General features: G+C 37.7%; 1 protein-coding gene across 4 annotated transcripts in view; it reads right to left on the bottom strand.

The window, feature by feature from the left end:
* The window catches only part of SPIRE1 (spire type actin nucleation factor 1), a 303,603-nt gene that overhangs the window by 16,833 nt on the left and 269,075 nt on the right, over nt 1-17,695 (bottom strand). For all 4 annotated transcript variants that reach the window (XR_006786997.1, XM_045849961.1, XM_045849959.1 and 1 more), the window contains exons 10-11: nt 16,332-16,422; nt 267-409 (exon numbers count right to left, since the gene is read on the bottom strand). Coding sequence is in view for 3 of the 4 variants with exons in the window: in XM_045849961.1 (XP_045705917.1) it covers nt 267-409; nt 16,332-16,422 (234 nt within the window). In the remaining variant the exon portion in view is untranslated. The remainder of the gene's footprint in view (nt 1-266; nt 410-16,331; nt 16,423-17,695) is intronic.

Below are 17,695 nucleotides of genomic sequence, written 5' to 3'. Positions count from 1 at the left end.
AAGAAAACATTTCTTTAATAATCCATAGTTTCAACCATTTGTAAGTCTTCTGAAAAAAAAAATAAAGGTACTTTAAATGAACAAAGATGGTCAAATTTCATTTAGGTTGCTGTTAGGGTGGTTATCTTTAGCTATTAAAAACAATTAAGGTTATTTAAAAATCATTCTAACTTTTGGAAGTTTTTTCTCCTAATCATCATCTCAATAAGCTAATGATTCTAGGTCCTCTGACACTTCAGTTACTATGCAATATTTTAGTTACTTACAAGAGATCGGGAGCTCTGTTTGGATGGTGGCAGAAACTGTCTCACATTAGTAGGTGTTTCCTTTTCAATGGAATGTCGCCTCTGGGGTGGCTGCCTTCTCTCTGGCTGGGGTGTTGATGATATGGGCAAGAATTTCGGAGGTGCTAAAGAAATGAATCAACCATATTAAAATAAACTTTCTTACTGTGAGGATTGTTATAGAAGAATTTTTGTAAGATAAACTTGCTGCAGTAATTGCAAGAAAAAAGTAAAAAATACTCTGTGGTTTTAATATTGATTCAAATTCATATATATATAAGAACACAATATAAGTACAGTCTCAAATCTGTACATACAAATGCCCTCCTAAATCATACAAAATTCTTTTAAATTTATTTTTGAATTACTGTTTACATTCAATATTATTCTGTGTTAGTTTCAGACAGACAGCACAGTGGTTAAACAATTATGTATTTTACAGTGTGGTACACCAAAATTCTTAAGTGTACCCTCAACATTCGTGTTTAAAAAAGATGAAATATGAAAACTCTTCCTTCTTGATGTTTATCAAGACAGTCTGTCCTTAGATTTAAATCAAGCTGTATTTAAATTTTAAAAAATAAACTTCAACTTTGTACTACTGCTCTCCTCTTCCTAGAATATTATACTACTGCTCTTCTCTGCCTAAAATATTTGGGACTGGATTTAAAAGAACAATATTTTAGGGTCTGAATAGTTTTGGACTCACATTTTGAAAACATAAGGAGAACATTAGAAATAAATTATACTATCAGAGTTTTATTTACTACTTCCTCCTACTTCCTCTGCAAACAGGCTGTTTTAATGTAGTGGTTGAGGAAAGTGAAAGTCAACACAAAGTTAAATATGATTCACCTCTTTAGACACCAAGAGAAATTACTAAAGGAAAACAAAGAACATAATTTTTATAATCAAGAAATACAGAAAATAACCAAGATGAGCTTCTATAATTTTTGGTATAATCTGTTTAAATAAATCAAAATACTATTTAAAGAATTTTAAACACAAAAACCTCTATGTATATAGAAAATCAGGGCAATGTTCTATAAATATCTTTATATATATATTCTTTTGGAAAGTTTTAAAATTGCAGTACAATAAAATAAATACTATTATAACCATTTTTAAACATACAGATCAGTGGTATTGAATACTTCACATGGTTTCACAACCATTACGATCATCCATTCTCATAAATCTTCATCTGTTCAGCTGAAACTCCACACACATTAAACACTAAACCTTTGGAAACTACTATTCTACCCTGTCTCTATGGTTTTGACTACTCTAAGAACCTTAGGTAAATGGAATTATACAATATTTCCTTTCCAGTGACTGCCTTGCTTCACTTCACATAATGTTCTCAAGGCTTATCTGTTATATTTGTTACAGAACATCCCTTCTTTTTAAGGCTGAATAATATGCACAGATGACATTTTCCTTATCCATTCATCCATTGATGAACACTAGGATTGCTTTCATGTTTTAGCTATTGTGAATAATGCTGTTATGAATATGGACATACAAATACCTCTTTGAGACTTGCTTTCAATTCTTTGGGGTATATGCCCAGAAGTAGAATTGCTGGATCTTACAGTAATTCTATTTTTAAATTTTAGAGGAATCACTACACTTTTCTACAGCACCTCTACCATTTTATATTCCTACCAACAGAGTGCAAGGGTTCCTTCCAATTTTTCCATATTTTTGCCAACACTTGCTGGTTTCTCTCTCTGGTCGGTCAGTTTCTCTTTCTCTTTCTCTCTCTGACAGTAGCCATTCCAATGGGTTTGAGGTGATATCTCATTGCAGTTTTGATAAGCATTTCTATAATTAGTGATGTTGAAAATATTTTCATGTGTTTGTTGGCCATTTGTATACTCTTTGGTGAAATGTCTATGTCTTATTTTTTAGAGACTTCATTCATTTGGAGTTAATTTTTGTAAATGGTATCAGGTAAGTGTCTAACTTCACTCTTTTGCTTGTAAATATCCAGTTTTCCCAATATTATTTCTTGAAAATACCATTCTTTCCCCATCAAATGATCTTTACATATCTGTCAATTATGTGATCCTGTATGTGAGGGTTTATTCTGGGCTCCCTATTCTATTCCATTGGTCTATATGTCTCTGTTTATGCAAATACCATACTGTTTTGATTGTTATAACTTTGTAGTGAATCTTAATATCAGGAAATGTGAGTTCTATGGTTTTGCTCTTCTGTTTCAAGGCTGTTTTGGCTATTCAGATTACCTTAAGATTCCATATGAATTTTATGATGGCTTCTTAAAACTTTCTGCAAAAAATTTCATTGACATTTTGATAGGGACTGCATTGAACTTAAACACTGCTTTGGGTAATATTGACATTTTAACAATATGAAGTCTTCTAATCTATGAACATGAAATGTGTTTCTATTTACTTATGTTCTCTTTAATTTGTTTTAGCAATGCTTTAGAACTTTTAGTGAAAAAGTCATTCATTTTCTTGCTTAGTCCTAAGTGTTTTGTTCTTTAGATGCTATTATACATTAAATTGTTTTTGTAATTTCCTTTTCAGATTGTTCATTGCTCATGCATTTGAAATGTAACTGAATTTTGTATGCTGATTTTGTATTCTGCTACTTTGCTGAATTCATTTATTCTAATAGTTTATTTGTGTGTGTGTGAGAGAGAGAGAGAGAGAGAGAGAGAAAATCTTAAGGTTTTCTACAGCCAAGATCATAATTAAATTTAAAAAAGGTCACACCATCTGCAGAAAGAGATAATTTTCCCCCTTTTTCAATTTAGATGACTTTAAATTTCTTTTTCTTGCTGAATTGTTCTGGCTAGAACTTTCAGTACTATGTGAATAGAAGTAGTAAAAGCAGGTATCATTGCTTTCCTTCTCATCATAGAGAAAACACTTTCTTTCACCACTGAGTATAATGATTGCTGTAATAGTCTATTATGTTGAAGTACTTTCTTTTCATTCCTAGTTCATTGAGTGTTTTTATGATGAAAGGGTGTTGAGTTTTGTCTAAAGGTTTTTCTGAAAAAACCTTTTCAGTTATGTGGCCTTTTTTCATTCATTCTGTTAATGTAGTGCATTATACTGATCAATTTTCTATTATTTCAAAATTATATTTTATTGACTATACTATCACAGTGATCCCAATTTTTCCCCTATGCCCTCCTCCACTCAGCCACCCCCTACTCCCCCAGGCAATCCTCACCCTGTTGTCCATGTCCATGGGTCATGCATATATGTTCTTTGGCTACTCCATTTCCTATGCTGTACTTTACATCCCCATGACTATTCTGTAACTACCAATTTGTACTTCTTAAACCCTTCACCTTTTTTACCCAACCCACCCATCCCCCTCCTATCTGGCAACCATCAAAATATTTTCTATATAATTCTGTTTCTGTCTGCTTGTTTTTTTATTTTGTTTTTCTGCTTGTTTGTTATTTTGATTCAACTGTTTATCAATATGTATTTGTTACTATTATGCTGTTCATATTTCTTATCTTCTTCTCAAAGAAGACCCTTTAACATTTCATATAATGCTAGTTTTGTGGTGATGTGCTCCTTTACTTTTTTTCTTGACTGGGAAGCTCTTCATCAGTCCTTCAATTCTAAATGATAGCTTTGCTGGGTAGAATAATCTTGGTTATAGGTCCTTAGTTTTCATCACTTTGAATACTTCTTACCAATCACTTTTAGTATGCAAAGTTTCTTTTGAGAAATCAGCTGACAGTCTTATGGGAACTCCCCTGTACGCAACTAATTTCATTTCTATTGCTGCTTTTAAGATCCTCTCTTTACCTTTAACCTCTGGAATTTTAATTATGATTTGTCTTGAGGTGGGCCTTTTTGAGTTCATCTTGTTTGGGACCTGGACTTGTATGTCTATGTCCTTCAGCAAGTTAGAGAAATGTTCTTTCATTATGTTTTCAAATTGATGTCCAATTTCTTGCTTTGTCTTTTCTTCTGGCACCACCATGATGCAAATGTTGGTATACTTGTAGTTGTCCCACAGGCTCCTTACTATCTTCATTTTTTAAATTCTTTTTTCTTTTTCTTGTTCTGATTGGTTGTTTTTTGCTTCCTTATATGGCAAATTGCTGATCTGATCCTTGGTTTCATCCAATCTACTGTTGATTCCCTGTAAATAGTTCTTCATTTCAGTTAGTATATTCTTCATTTCTAACTGGTTCTTTTTTATGGTTTTCATGTCCTTTTTTATGCTGTTGAAATTCTGTGATTTGCTCCTCCTCTAAGTTCACTGAGAATCCTTATAACCAGTATTTTGAGCTCTGCATCTAGTAGCTTGTCTCCATTTTGTTTAGTTCTTTATCTGGAGTTTTGTTGTTCTTTCACTTGGGACATGTTTCTTTGTTTCCTCCTTTTGGTAGCCTCCCTGTGTTCTATGTATTAGGTAGAGGTGCTGTGACCCCATGTGTTGGTAGAGTGTCCTAATGTAGTAGGTGTCCTGTAGGGCCCAGTGGCACAGCCTCCCCTATTACCCAAGCTGGATACTCGAGGTGGGCCCACTGTGTAGGCTGTGTACACCCTCCTACTATAGTTGAGCCTTGATTGCTCTTGGCACATCCAAGGTCAGTCACTTCCTTTGTTCTCTTTGGGGTTACAGAGCATAAACTACAAAGTGATCGGTAGATGACTGCTATTTGTGATTAGCTTGGAGTTCCTCAGGTGAGACCAAACTGTGAACCTAGGCTGGGTGCTGCTAGTGTCAGGCCTGGGGCCACTCAGCAAGAGGTATGGGGCTGGGGCTCACTGAGACCAGCTGTTGCTTGTTTGAGAGGATTTAGGAAATTGTGAAGCCTGAGACAAGACCAGCCATTCATATGGAAAAGCCACTGTTAAAAGTTTGGGTGGGCCTGTAAATTGGGTGGGATGGAGCTTTAGGGGATCTTCAGGGCCACTATGGGTAGCATAGTTGACCCACCTGCCAGCTCAGTGGCTCTGTGGGGGAAGGGTTCATAAAAGAAATAATGGCCTCTGCCCACCTGTCTGTCTGTGAGAAAGCTGTACCCCAGCCCTCACCTTGACATCATACACTTCAGTTCCTCCTTGTATGTCACTGATGCCTTTCAAGCTGCTACCCTGGTGATGAAGCTTAGAGGAAGTAAGTCTGAGTAAGTCCATTCTTTAAGAGGAATTGCTTGGGATGTCAAAAGTTCCTTCTACAGACTTAATCCCCACTGGTTTTTGCAGCAAAAGTTATGAGAACTTATCTTCCTGGCACCGGAATCCTGGGCTGGGACTCCTTGCTCCTGAGATATCCCTCCCAAATTTTTATCCACCACATGTGGTTGTGGAACTAGCTCAATCTGCATCTCCATGCCTTCTACCAGTATAGATGGATGTGGTTTTTCTAATTCTGTATTTACCAGACTTCCATTCAATTCAATTTCTGATGGTTCTGAGTGATGATTGTTCTATAGTTTAATTGTACTTTTGAACAATTGTAGTGGTGTGAGGAGGTGAACCATGTTTAACTATGCATCTGTATTGACCAGAAATCCTTATACTGATTAATTTTCATATGTTGAACCATTCTTGCATTCCAGGAACAAATTTCATTGGTCATGTATAATTGTATATGCTGCTGAATTCTGTTTGTTAGTATTTGTTGAGGATTTTTGCATTAAGGTTCATAAGGGTTACTGAGTCTAGAGTTTTCTTATAGGTTTGGTCTCTGGTAATGCTAGTCTCAAAGTGCCGTCTTCTTCAAATTTAAAAGAAACATTTGGGAAAGATTGATATCAGTTCTTTGAATATCTGGTAGAATTCACTAGTGAAGCATCAGGTCCCACCCTGTTCTTTGTGGGGAGATTATGATTACTGATTTGATATCCTTACTAGTTATAGGGCTATTCCAATCTTCTATTTCTTTCTGATTTAGTTTTGCCAGGTTCTGCATTCTCAGAAATTCATCTATTTCATCTAGGTTACTCAATTTGATGGCATACAATTGTTCATATTATTCTCCCATAAGTCTTTTTATTTCAGTAGAATTGGCAATGTCCCTTCTTTCATTGCTTTTTTAAAAATCATTTTTACTTTTTAATTACAACTGACATACAGTATTACATTAGTTTCAGGTGTACATCGCAGTAATTAGTCATTATAAAACTTACCAAGTGATCGATCATTCTGATAAATTTATTACCCATTGACACCATAGTTATTAGAATATTACTGACTATATCTCATCTGCTGTACTTTATATCCCTATGACTATACTGTAACATCCAATTTGTACTTACTAATCTCTTCATTTTTCTTTTAAAAATATACTTTATTGATTATGCTAGAGTTGTCGCATTTCCCCCCTTTATTCTCCTCTGCCCTGCACACCCCTTCCCTCCCACATTCCTCCCCTTTAGTTCATGTTCATGGGTCTAGAACATATAAGTTCTTGGCTCCTACATTTCCTATACTATTCTTATCCTCCCCCTATTTTCTACCTACCATTTATGCTACTTATTCTCTGTACCTTTTCTCCCTCTCTCCCCCTCGCACTCCCCTGCTGATAACCCTCCATGTGATCTCCATTTCTCTTATTCTGTTCCTGTTTTAGTTGATTGCTTAGTTTGTTTTTGTTTTTTAGGTTTGGTTCTTAATAGCTGTGAGTTTGTTGTCATTTTAGTGTTCATATTTTTGCTCTTCTTTTTCTTGGATAAGTCCCTTTGACATTTCATAGAATAAGGGTTTGGTGATGATAAACTCCTTTAACTTGACCTTATCTGAAAAGCACTTTATCTGCCCTTCTATTATAAATGATAGCTTTGCTGGATAGAGTAATGTATGGATCTTGGATGTAGGTCCTTGCCTTTTATGACTTGGAATACTTCTTTCTAGTACCTTCTTGCCTGTAAGGTCTCTTTTGAGAAATCAGCTAATTGTCTTATGGGAACTCCTTTGTAGGTAACTGTCTCCTTTTCTCTTGCTGCTTTTAAGATTCTCTCCTTATCTTTCATCTTGGGTGTTGTAATTATGATGTGCCTTGGTGTGTTCCCCCTTGGGTCCAACTTCTTTGGGACTCTCTGAGCTCCCTGGACTTCCTGGAGGTGTATTTCATTTGCCAGATTGGGTAAGTTCTTCATTATTTGTTCAAATAAGTTTTCAGTTTCTTGGTCTTCCTCTTCTTCTGGCATCCCTATGGTTCGGATGTTGGAACGTTTAAAGATGTCCTGGAGATTCCCAAGCCTATCCTCACTTTTTTGAATTGTTGTTTTTTTCATTTTGTTCTGGTTGAATGTTTCTCTCTTCCTTCTGCTCCACACCATTGATTTGAGTCCTGGTTTCCTTCCCATCACTGTTGGTTCCCATAGACTTTTCTTTATTTTACATAATGTCTGGGTCTTTTTTATGCTGTTGAAGTACCCAGTGGGCTCCTGGAGCATCCTGATTACCAGTGTTTTGAACTGTACATCTGATAGGTTGACTATCTCTTTGTCACTTAGTTGTATTTTTTCTGGAGCTTTGATCTGTTCTTTCATTTGGGCTATTTTCTTTTTTTTGTCTCCGTGCGCCTGTTACATAGTAAGGGGTGGAGCCTTAGGTGTTCACCAGAGTGGGGCAAACCATGTCACTGCATTGTGACGCTATATGTGGAGGAGTAGTTCAAGAGGTAACAGTGCCACTTGCTCTGCTCTCTGCTGGTTTTCAGTCACTTTCCCTGGCTACCCACAAGCAAATTGGGCCCTTCTGGTGCTGATTCCCGGTGGGTTGGTTTGTATATGTTCCAGGACCCTGTGGGTCTCTTCAGTGAACTCTCTTGTGAGACTGGGAGTTTCTCTTGTTGCTGCGTCAACCCCCACAGGTGTTTTCAGTCAGAGGCTTTGAGGCTTTATTTCCCCATACTGGAGCCCTGGGTTGTGAGGTTTATCTTGCTCCCTAGTTGTTCCTCCCAGTTTATCTGCATGAGAATGTGGGACTGCCCAGTTTGCAAGATCCACCAGCTGTCGCCTTGCCTGCCCGAATCCTTCAGCTACCACCTTGCTGCAAGGCCTCTCTGCTGGGCTGCCTGTCTCTGCCCCTCCTACCGGTCTGGATGAATGTGTCTTCTTTAACTCCCTGGTTGTCAGACTTCCATACAGTTTGATTTTCTGTCAGTTCTGGTTGTTGTTTTTTTATTTGTTTTTAAATTTGTTGTCTTTCTTTTGGTTATGCAAGAAGGCACAATGTGTCTACCTATGCCTCCCATCTTGGCCAGGAATCCTTTCTTCACCTTTTTCTATCCATCCCCCAAACTCCCTCCCATCTGTCAATTGTCAAAATGTTCTTTGATTTATTAGTCTGTCTCTGTTCCACTTCTTTATTTTGTTTTTTTTTAGATTACTCTGTTGATAAGTATTTATTGCCATTTTATTGTTGATTTTTTTTATCTTACTTTCTTCTTAAAGAATATTTAACATTTCAGGTAATACCAGTTTAGTGATGACAAACTCTAGCTTTTTGTCTGGGAAGTTCTTTCTATGTCCTTTGATGCTAATTGATAGCATTGTTGGGTAATCTTGGTCTCAGCTGACAGTATTATGGGAGTTCCCTTGTAGGTTGGGTTCTGCTTTTTTCTTGTTGCTTTCAAGATCCTCTCTTTGTCTTTACCATTTGGTATTTTAATTATGATGTGTCTTGGTGTGGGCCTCTTCAGGTTCATCTTGTTTGGGACTCTCTGCACTTCCTGGACTTGTATGTCTATTTCCTTCAGTAGTTTAGAGGAGTTTTCTGTCATTATTTACTCACATAGGTTTTAAATTTCTTGCTCTCTCTCTTCTCCTTCTGGCACCTCCATGATTCAAATGCTGGTATACATGAAGTTGTGCCAGTGGCTCCTAACATTATCTTCATTTTCTTTTGGATTTTTTCTTCCTGCTGTTCTCATTGGTTGCCTTTTGTTTCTTTATTCCAAATTGCTGATATCATTCTTGACTTCATCTATTCTATTGTGGATTCCCTGTAAATTATTCTTTATTTCAGTTAGTGTATGCTTCATTTTTAACTAGTTCTTTTTTCTGATATCCATGTACTTTTTTAATGGTTCCCATGTCCTTTTTTTATGTTGTGGAACTTCTAAGTTCAACTACTCTTTCTCTAAGTTCACTGTTTTGAATTCTGCATCTAGTAGATTGCTTGCCTCCTTTTTTCTTGTTCTTTTTCTAGAATTTTATGCTTTAATTTGGCTCATGTTTGTCTCATTTTGGCAGCCACCCTGTGTTTGTTTCTATGAATTACGTAGAGCTGCTCTGTCTCCTAGACTTGGTAGAGTGGCCTAATGTAGTAGGTGTCCTGTAGGATCAGTGGCACAGCCTCCCCAATCATCTAAGCTGGCTAAGTGTGCCCCTACCCCATATGGGCCCTGTACACCCTCCTGTTGTAGATGGTCCTTGACTGCTGTCAATGAAGGAACAAATCCCCAGGCCGACTGGCTGTGAGGACTGGCATTGACAACAGCAGTGGGTCTGCTGGGCAGAGGCAAACCCCACAGTGCAGAACTTGCTTCAGTGGGGCTCTGCCCCTTATGTTGTGGAGGTGGTTGGGTGGTACTTCATTGCAGTCTGAAGCCTTCTATTAAGTGGGCTGGCTCTGGGGGCTCCCACGTAGTGCAGGCCAAAGTCACCTGCCACCTTTGTCCTGCCCAAGGCCAGCCAGCATGACCTAAAAAGTGGTCTGTAGATGGTTGCTACTTGTATTAAACTTGGAGGTGCTCAGGAGAGACCAAGCTGCAAACCATGTTTGGCTGCTGCTACTGCTGGGTCTGGGACCACTTAGCAAAAGGCACAAGGTAGGCTGAGGTCAGATGCTGCTCATTTGAGAGAATTTGGGGAAAGTCTGAAGCATGAACCAAGATAGGACTTTCATATGGGTGACCCAATGGAAATAGCTTGGGTTGGCCTGCAATTTGGGTGGGGAAAGGTCTCTGGGATTCACCAGAGTGGTGCAAACCGTGTTAGCTAGGTTGATGGATACTCATATAGAGCAACCTTTGGCCAGTTCTGTAGATGGAAAACTCAGAAAAGGAACATTGGCCTCTACCAGCACTTTTCTGTAGGAGAAGTTGCCCCTCCAATTATTGCACTGATGACAGACAATTTAGTTCCTCCCTGTATGTCCCTGGAATCTTTCAAGGTGCTGACCCAGTGTTGGAGATTAGAGCAAGGGAATCCAGGTAAATTTTGTGTGGGTCCTTTAAAAGGAACACCTGGGACTCCAGAAGCCACAGTCCTCACTGGTTTTTATAGCCAGAAGTTATGAGGCCTTCTCCCCTTGGCATTAAAACCCTAGGGCTATAGGGCCTAGCGTGGGGAAGGACTCCTTACTTCTCAGGGGGGACCTCTGAAGCCAAGGTATCTCTCCTGATTTTTTTCCACCATACATGGGTGTGGGACCAGCCTGTTCTGCATCTCTGCCCCTCTTACCAGTTTTGATGTGGCTTCTTCTTTATATCCTTAGTTGTAGGACTTTTGTTTAGCAAAATTACAGGAGATTCTGAATGTTGGTTGTTCTGTAGGTTAGTTGTAAGTTTGATGTGGTTGTGGGAGGATTTGAGTATCACTTTTACCTATATTGCCATCTTGACCAGAACTCAAAATATCTCATTTTTTAATGTAACTGTTAGCAATAAATTTCCACTGTTTTCCATAAGTTTTGGTATGCTGTAATTTCATATTCATTTGTCTAAGTATTTTCTATATTCCCTAGTGATTTCTTTGATCCACTGATTTTTCAAAAGTGTGTTAATTTTTACCATTTTGTGAATTTTTCACTTTTATTCTAGTATTGAGTTTTAATTTTTCATCCCATTGTGGCCGGAGAAGCTACTCTGTGCACTATCTGTCTTTTACAATAAAATTTACAGACACTTGTGGCCTAATATACATTCTGTGGAAAATGTTCCAATGCACATGAGAAGAATGTGTATTCTGTTGTTGGATATGATATTCTGTATATCTGTTATGTCTCTCATTACTTTATTGTGTTAAGTACTGTGATTCCTTACATATCTTCTGTCTGGTTGTTCTATTCAGTATTGTGAACAGGGTACTGAAGTCTCCAAACATTACAGTAGAATTGTGTGTCTCTTTTTAATTGTCATTTTTTTGCTTCTTATTATTTTGATGGTCTGTCATTAGATGTGCAAATTATATCTCTGCTGTATTAAATAATTTAATATATAATGTCCTTGTCTTTTATAACCTTTTTTTTTTATTTAAAGTCCATTTTGTCTGATTTTAGTATAGCCATCCCAGCTCTCTTTTGATTACTATTTCTATCCTTTCACTTTTAATCTTGTTTGTGTCTTTGGAACTCGAGGGAATCTCCTATAGACAGTATATAGCTGGATCATCTGTTTTACCCATTATGCAAATCTATGGACTTGCTTCTGCCACTGTAATATTTGCTTTCTATATGCCTTATAGTTTTTGTTCCTCATTTCCTACATTCCTGCCTTCTTTTGTGTTTAGATGTATTTGTAGGGAAATGTTTACATTCTTTTCCTATTTCCTTTTGTGCATATTCTGTACCTATTTTCTTTGTGGTTATCATGGGAATTACATTAAACAGCCTAAAGTCTTAACATTCTGACTTGGATTTACACCAATTTAACAAAACACACAAAATCTTTGCTCCTACACAGCTTTATCTCCATCACTTTTGGTTTTTGGTGTCAGAAAATTACATCTTTATAAACTATCTGCCCAATAACAAATAATTTTTTAAAAATGTATTAACCTCTGAAATTATGTAAACAATTAGATTTGGAGTTGTAAAACAAAGTTATAGTAACACTAGCTTTTATACTAATAATGGCTTTTTCTTTAAATGTATTCATCTCTTAAATCATGTAGAAAGCAAAAAGTGCAGTTACAAACCACTGCTACAAGAATATTAGCTTTTATAACTGCACTGTTTTAAAAATCTTTATTCAGATATTTATCCCTCAACATGGCTTCAAGTTACTATTAGTGTCCTTTCATTTCACCCTACAGGACTGCATTGAGTACTTCTTGCAGGGAAGGTCTAGCAGTCACAAATTTGCTCAGCTCTTGCTTACCTGCAAATGATTTGATTTTCCCCTAATATCTGAAAGACAGTTTTGCTGGATATAGGATTCGCTAGTTGACCTTTTGTTGTTTTAGTACTTTGAATATATTGGCTGACTTTCTTTTCCCCTCCCAAGTTTCTGATGAGAAATCTGCTGAACATCTTATTGAGGATCCTCATTGTGATGAATCACTTCTCTCTTGCTGCTTTCAATGTTCTCTCTTTGTCTTTTGAAAGTATGATTATAATGTGTATGGTCTGGGTCTCTGTGAGTTATTCTTAGTTGAGCTGCTTGTATATTTATATTCATGCCTTTAATCAAATATGGGAAGTTTCAGTCATTATTTCCAAATGTATTCTTTTGCCCCCTTTTCTCTCTGGGGACTCACACAATGTATATGTTGGTCTGCTTTATAGTATCCCACAGGTCCCTTAGTCTCTGTTTAGTTGTCTTGGATCATTTGTCTTTCAGTTCCCCAGACGCAATAATTTCCATTGTCCTATCTTCAAGTTTGCTGATTCATTCTTTTTACTCCTCAAATTTGTCTTTTTAATCCTGCTAATGAAATTTTCATTTCAATTATTGTACTTTTCAGCCCCAGAATTTCGTTTTGGAATTTCTATCTCTATTGATATTTCCATTTTGTTCATACATCATTTTCTCTTCACATCTTTATTGCTTTGAGCATCTTTGTTTTAAATTCTGTCTAGCATAACTGTCATCAGATCTTTTTTCTAAGATAGTTTATATTGATTTAAGTTTTCCTCTGAATGAACCATACTTCCCTGATTCTACCTTGTCATTTTTGCTAAACACTGGATATCTTAATCTAATAATGTGGTAACTTTGGAAATGAGATTCTCCTCCCCTGGGTTTTGTTTTTCTGGGGGCTTTTTTTTGGTTATTGTTTTTGTTTATATATTTATTTTTTGACTGTTGTAGTATGTCTCAGTGCTAAGGAACAAACTGAGGTAGAATCTTAACATCTTCTCGGGACCATTACCTGGGTTGTGAGCCATTACCTGGGCATGCACAGTCACTCTCCAGTTTTCCATGATGTGCAGCTGCTTTAGAAAGTCCTAGTGTATAATGCCTGGCACTGAAAAAGGAAAGACTAAAAAATGGAAAAAAGGGGGATGCCAGGCTTTTATTTTATTTTTTAAAATATATTTTATTGATTATGCTATTGCAGTGGTCCCATTTCCCCCACTGACTCCCCTCCACCCTGTACACCCCCTCCCACCCTCATTCCCCCGCTTTCACTCATGTCCATGGGTCATACATATGTTATTTGGCTTGTATATTTCCTATACGATTCTTACCCTCCCCCTGTCTATTTTCTACCTACCATGTATGCTACTTATTCTCTGTACCTTTTCCTCCTCTCTCCCACTCCCATTCCCCTATTTATAACCCTCCATGTGATCTCCATTTCTGTGGTTCTGTTCCTGTTCTAGTTGTTTGCTTAGTTATTTTTTTGTTTTTGTTTTAGGTGTGGTTGTTAATAACTGTGAGTTTGCTGTCTTTTTACTGTTCATATTTTTTTATCTTCTTTTTCTTAGATAAATCCCTTTAACATTTCATACAATAAGGGCTTGGTGATGATGAACTCCTTTAACTTGACCTTATCTGAGAAACACTATCTGCCCTTCCATTCTAAATGAAAACTTTGCTGGATAGAGCAATCTTGGATGTAGTTCCTTGCCTTTCATGACTTGGAATACTTCTTTCCAGCCCCTTCTTACCTGTAAGGTCTCTTTTGAGAAATCAGCTGACACTCTGATGGGAACTCCTTTGTAGGTAACTGTCTCCTTTTCTCTTGCTGTTTCTAAGATTCTCTCCTTATTTTTCATCTTGGGTGTTGTAATTATGATGTGCCTTGGTGTGTTCCTCCTTGGGTCCCACTTCTTTGGGACTCTCTGAGCTTCTTGGACTTCCTGGAAGTGTATTTCCTTTGCCAGATTGGGGAAGTTCTCTTCATTATTTGTGCAGGTAAGTTTTCAGTTTCTTGGTCTTCCTCTTTTCCTTCTGGCATCCGTATGATTCGGATGTTGGAACGTTTAAAGATGTCCTGGAGGTTCCTAAGCCTCTCCTCATTTTTTTGAATTCTTGTTTCTTTCTTCATTCTTTTCTGATTGGATGTTTCTTTCTTCCTTCTTGTCCACTCCATTGATTTGAGTCCTGGTTTTCTTCCCATCACTGTTGGTTTCCTGTACATTTTCCTTATTTCACTTATCATATCCTTCATTTTCTCATCTAATTTATGACCAATTCAACCAATTCTGTGAGCATCCTGATTACCAGTGTTTTGAACTGTGCATCTGATAAATTGGCTATCTCTTTGCCCCTTAGTTGTCTTTTTTTCTGGAGCTTTGATCTGTTCTTTCATTTGGACCATTTTTGTTTTGTGTTCATGCACCCGCTAGGTAGTAAGAGGCGGAGCTTTAGGTGTTCACCAGGGTGGAGTAATCCACCTCGCTGTGTTGTGACACTTTGTGGGGAAGGGGTCTAGAGGGAACAATGCCGCTTGCTCGGCTCTCTGCTGGATTTCAATCACCTTCCCTGGCTACCCACAAACAAATTGGGCCCTTCTGGTGCTGACTCCAGGGTGGGTTAGTTTGTGTACATTCTGTGACCCTGTGGGTTTCTCCAACGAACTCACCTGTGATGCTGGGAGTTTCTCTTCCTGCTGCCTCAACCCCCACAGGTGTTTTCAATCAGTGGTTTGAGGCTTTATTTCCCCATACCGAGCCCTGGGTGGTATGGTCTATCTTGCTCCCCAGCTCTTCCTCCCAGTTTATCCGCACGTAATGTGGGAGTGCCCAGTCTGCAAGCCACCGCCTTGTCTGGTCCTCCAGCCACTACCTTGCTGCGAGTCCTCTCCGCCTGACTGCCTATCTCTACTCCTCCTACCAGTCTGGATGTATGTATCTTCTTTAACTCCTTGGTTGTCGGACTTCCATACAGTTTGATTTTCTGTCAGTTCTGGTTGTTTTTTATTTTTAAACAAACAATTGTTGTTGTCCTTCTTTTGGTTGTGTGAGGAGGCACAATGTGTCTACCTACACCTCCATCTTAGCTGAAAGGCTGTTCTGGGTGCCAGCCTTTTAAATGCCCTTGAGCTGCAGTAGGGGAAAACTAGTAAGAATTCAAAAATGGGTGCCCACTTTTGGAGTAAGAAACAGAAATGAGAAAATAGTACTTGGAAGATAGGGTCTTTCTGGCCCATCCTGTCTCCTGAAAGCTGTGTGCAAACTGCTCCAGAAATAGTACACAACTGCCTGCCACGTGGCTGGGGGTAGTAGATAAGTAGCTGCTAAGAGGTGACTTAAATTAACCACAATTTACTATCTAAGTCTTCCCCTGGAAGTTGAAAGCCTTTAGCAGACTCTGGAGGTCTAAAATATATAGACCAGACTAATTCTGCCAGTGCATTTGTTGTCCAGGTGGAGACACAGATTCTCAGTACTACCTACTCTATCTTCCCAGAATCTTCTCCCTTAATATAAAAATTTTAATCCTTTATATAATCTCATAAATAAAAAAAGAGTAATAAAAGCATTTGGAAGTCATTTAATATTCTGAAGTTATAGTGTTTTTACTATTTATACATATTATGTGGGCATGAATATATGTATATGTGTGGGGGGGTGGTAACAAGCGTGATTATTGGGCTTTAGGCTTACATTCAGACAAGGAGGTAATTAATCTAAAAACCACCCTCACAGACAACTGACTTATTTCCTACAACTATTACCTATAAACCCAAAGTTGACTGATGTAAGTTAAGAACCTGACGCCTATTTGTTTAGCCTTACCTTATGATGTCACTCTAGGAACATGATTGAATATTTCTGGTCCTGACTAGTGCAATTTCAGGCTTTGTTCTTTATACCCTAAATAATCACAAGACACTTTGAGATTCCTTAATCTAGGATAAGAGGGTTTTTAAGGCATATGATGATAGTTTTTTGTGCCACAAATACTCACTCTTCCTTGTGGACACAGCCTCCAGTAAGGGATCTTCAAGGAAGGAGGGAGACACACTGCTGCTGCTGGCTGATTTGTGCAGAGTCTCTTCCTGAGAAGTGTATGAACAGAAATAGTGAGATTCCTTAGACTAATAACATTTTACTATTAGTGCTCCTCTGCTAATTAATAACATCTTTGCAATTAAATATTTATTTTAACATGAGGCAACAAATTATAATGGAAAAAAATCAAAGAAAGTAGAAGACAAACTAGAAGGGATCTAGAATTAGATATGTCTGGGTTTGTGTCCTGGCTCTGTCCCTTATTAGAGTGATGTGGCATTTTGCAAGCTTCTTATCTTAGTTTTATAATTTTTAAAAAGATTTTATTTATTTTTAGAGAGAGAAGGGAGGGAGAAAGAGAGAGAGAAACATCAATGTGCAGTTGCTGGGGGTCATGGCCCGCAACCCAGGCATGTACCCTGACTGGGAATCGAACCTGTGACACTTTGGTTCGCAGCCCGCACTCAATCCACTGAGCTACGCCAGCCAGGGCTAGTTTTATAATTTTTAAAAATACATTTTTAATTACAGTTGACATACAATATTATGTTAGCTTCAGGTGTACAACATAGTAATTAGAGATTCATTTAACTTATGAAGTGATTACCCTGGTAAATCTAGTACCTGTCTGGCACCATACACAGTTATTCTAATTTTATTGACTATATCCACTATGCTCTACTTTACATCCCCTTGACTATTTTGTAACTTACCAATTTGTACTTCTTAATCCTATCAACTTTTCACCCAACCCTCAACCCCCTCCCATCTGGCAACCATCAAAATGTTCTCCGTACCACCCTGGCCAAGTGGTTCAGTTGGCTGAAGTATTATTGTGTATACAAAAAGGTTGTGGGTTTGATCCCCAATTGGGGTGTGGACAGGAGGCAACTGATCAATGTTTCTCTCCCTCCAGGTTCTTCTCTCTCTAAAATCAATAAACATATCCTCGGGTGAAGAAAAAAGTTCTCTGTATCTATGAGTTTGATTCTGTTTTTGCTTGTTCACTTGTTTTCTCAATTCAACATATAAGTAAAGTCATATCAATTTTGTCTTTCTCTGCCTCACTTATTTCCCTTAGCACAATATTCTCTTGGTCCATTCACATTTCGCTGATGGCAAGATCTCTTTTATGGTTAAGTCATACTCTATTGTATATATGCACCAGTTATTCTTTATAAATTGATCTACTGATAGATACTTAGCTTGCTTACATGTCTTGGCTGTTGTAAATAATGCTGCATGAACATGTGGGTGCACGTGTCTTTTCAAATTAGTATTTTGGATTTCTTCAGAAAAATACCCAGAAAAGGGATTGCT

Source organism: Phyllostomus hastatus, unplaced genomic scaffold, assembly GCF_019186645.2.
Source record: "Phyllostomus hastatus isolate PE091 unplaced genomic scaffold, TTU_PhHast_1.1 phas_contig_80, whole genome shotgun sequence".
Taxonomy (NCBI): domain Eukaryota; kingdom Metazoa; phylum Chordata; class Mammalia; order Chiroptera; family Phyllostomidae; genus Phyllostomus; species Phyllostomus hastatus.
The sequence above is the reverse complement of the archived record's forward strand: the minus strand, read 5'-3'. Positions and strand labels throughout refer to the sequence as shown.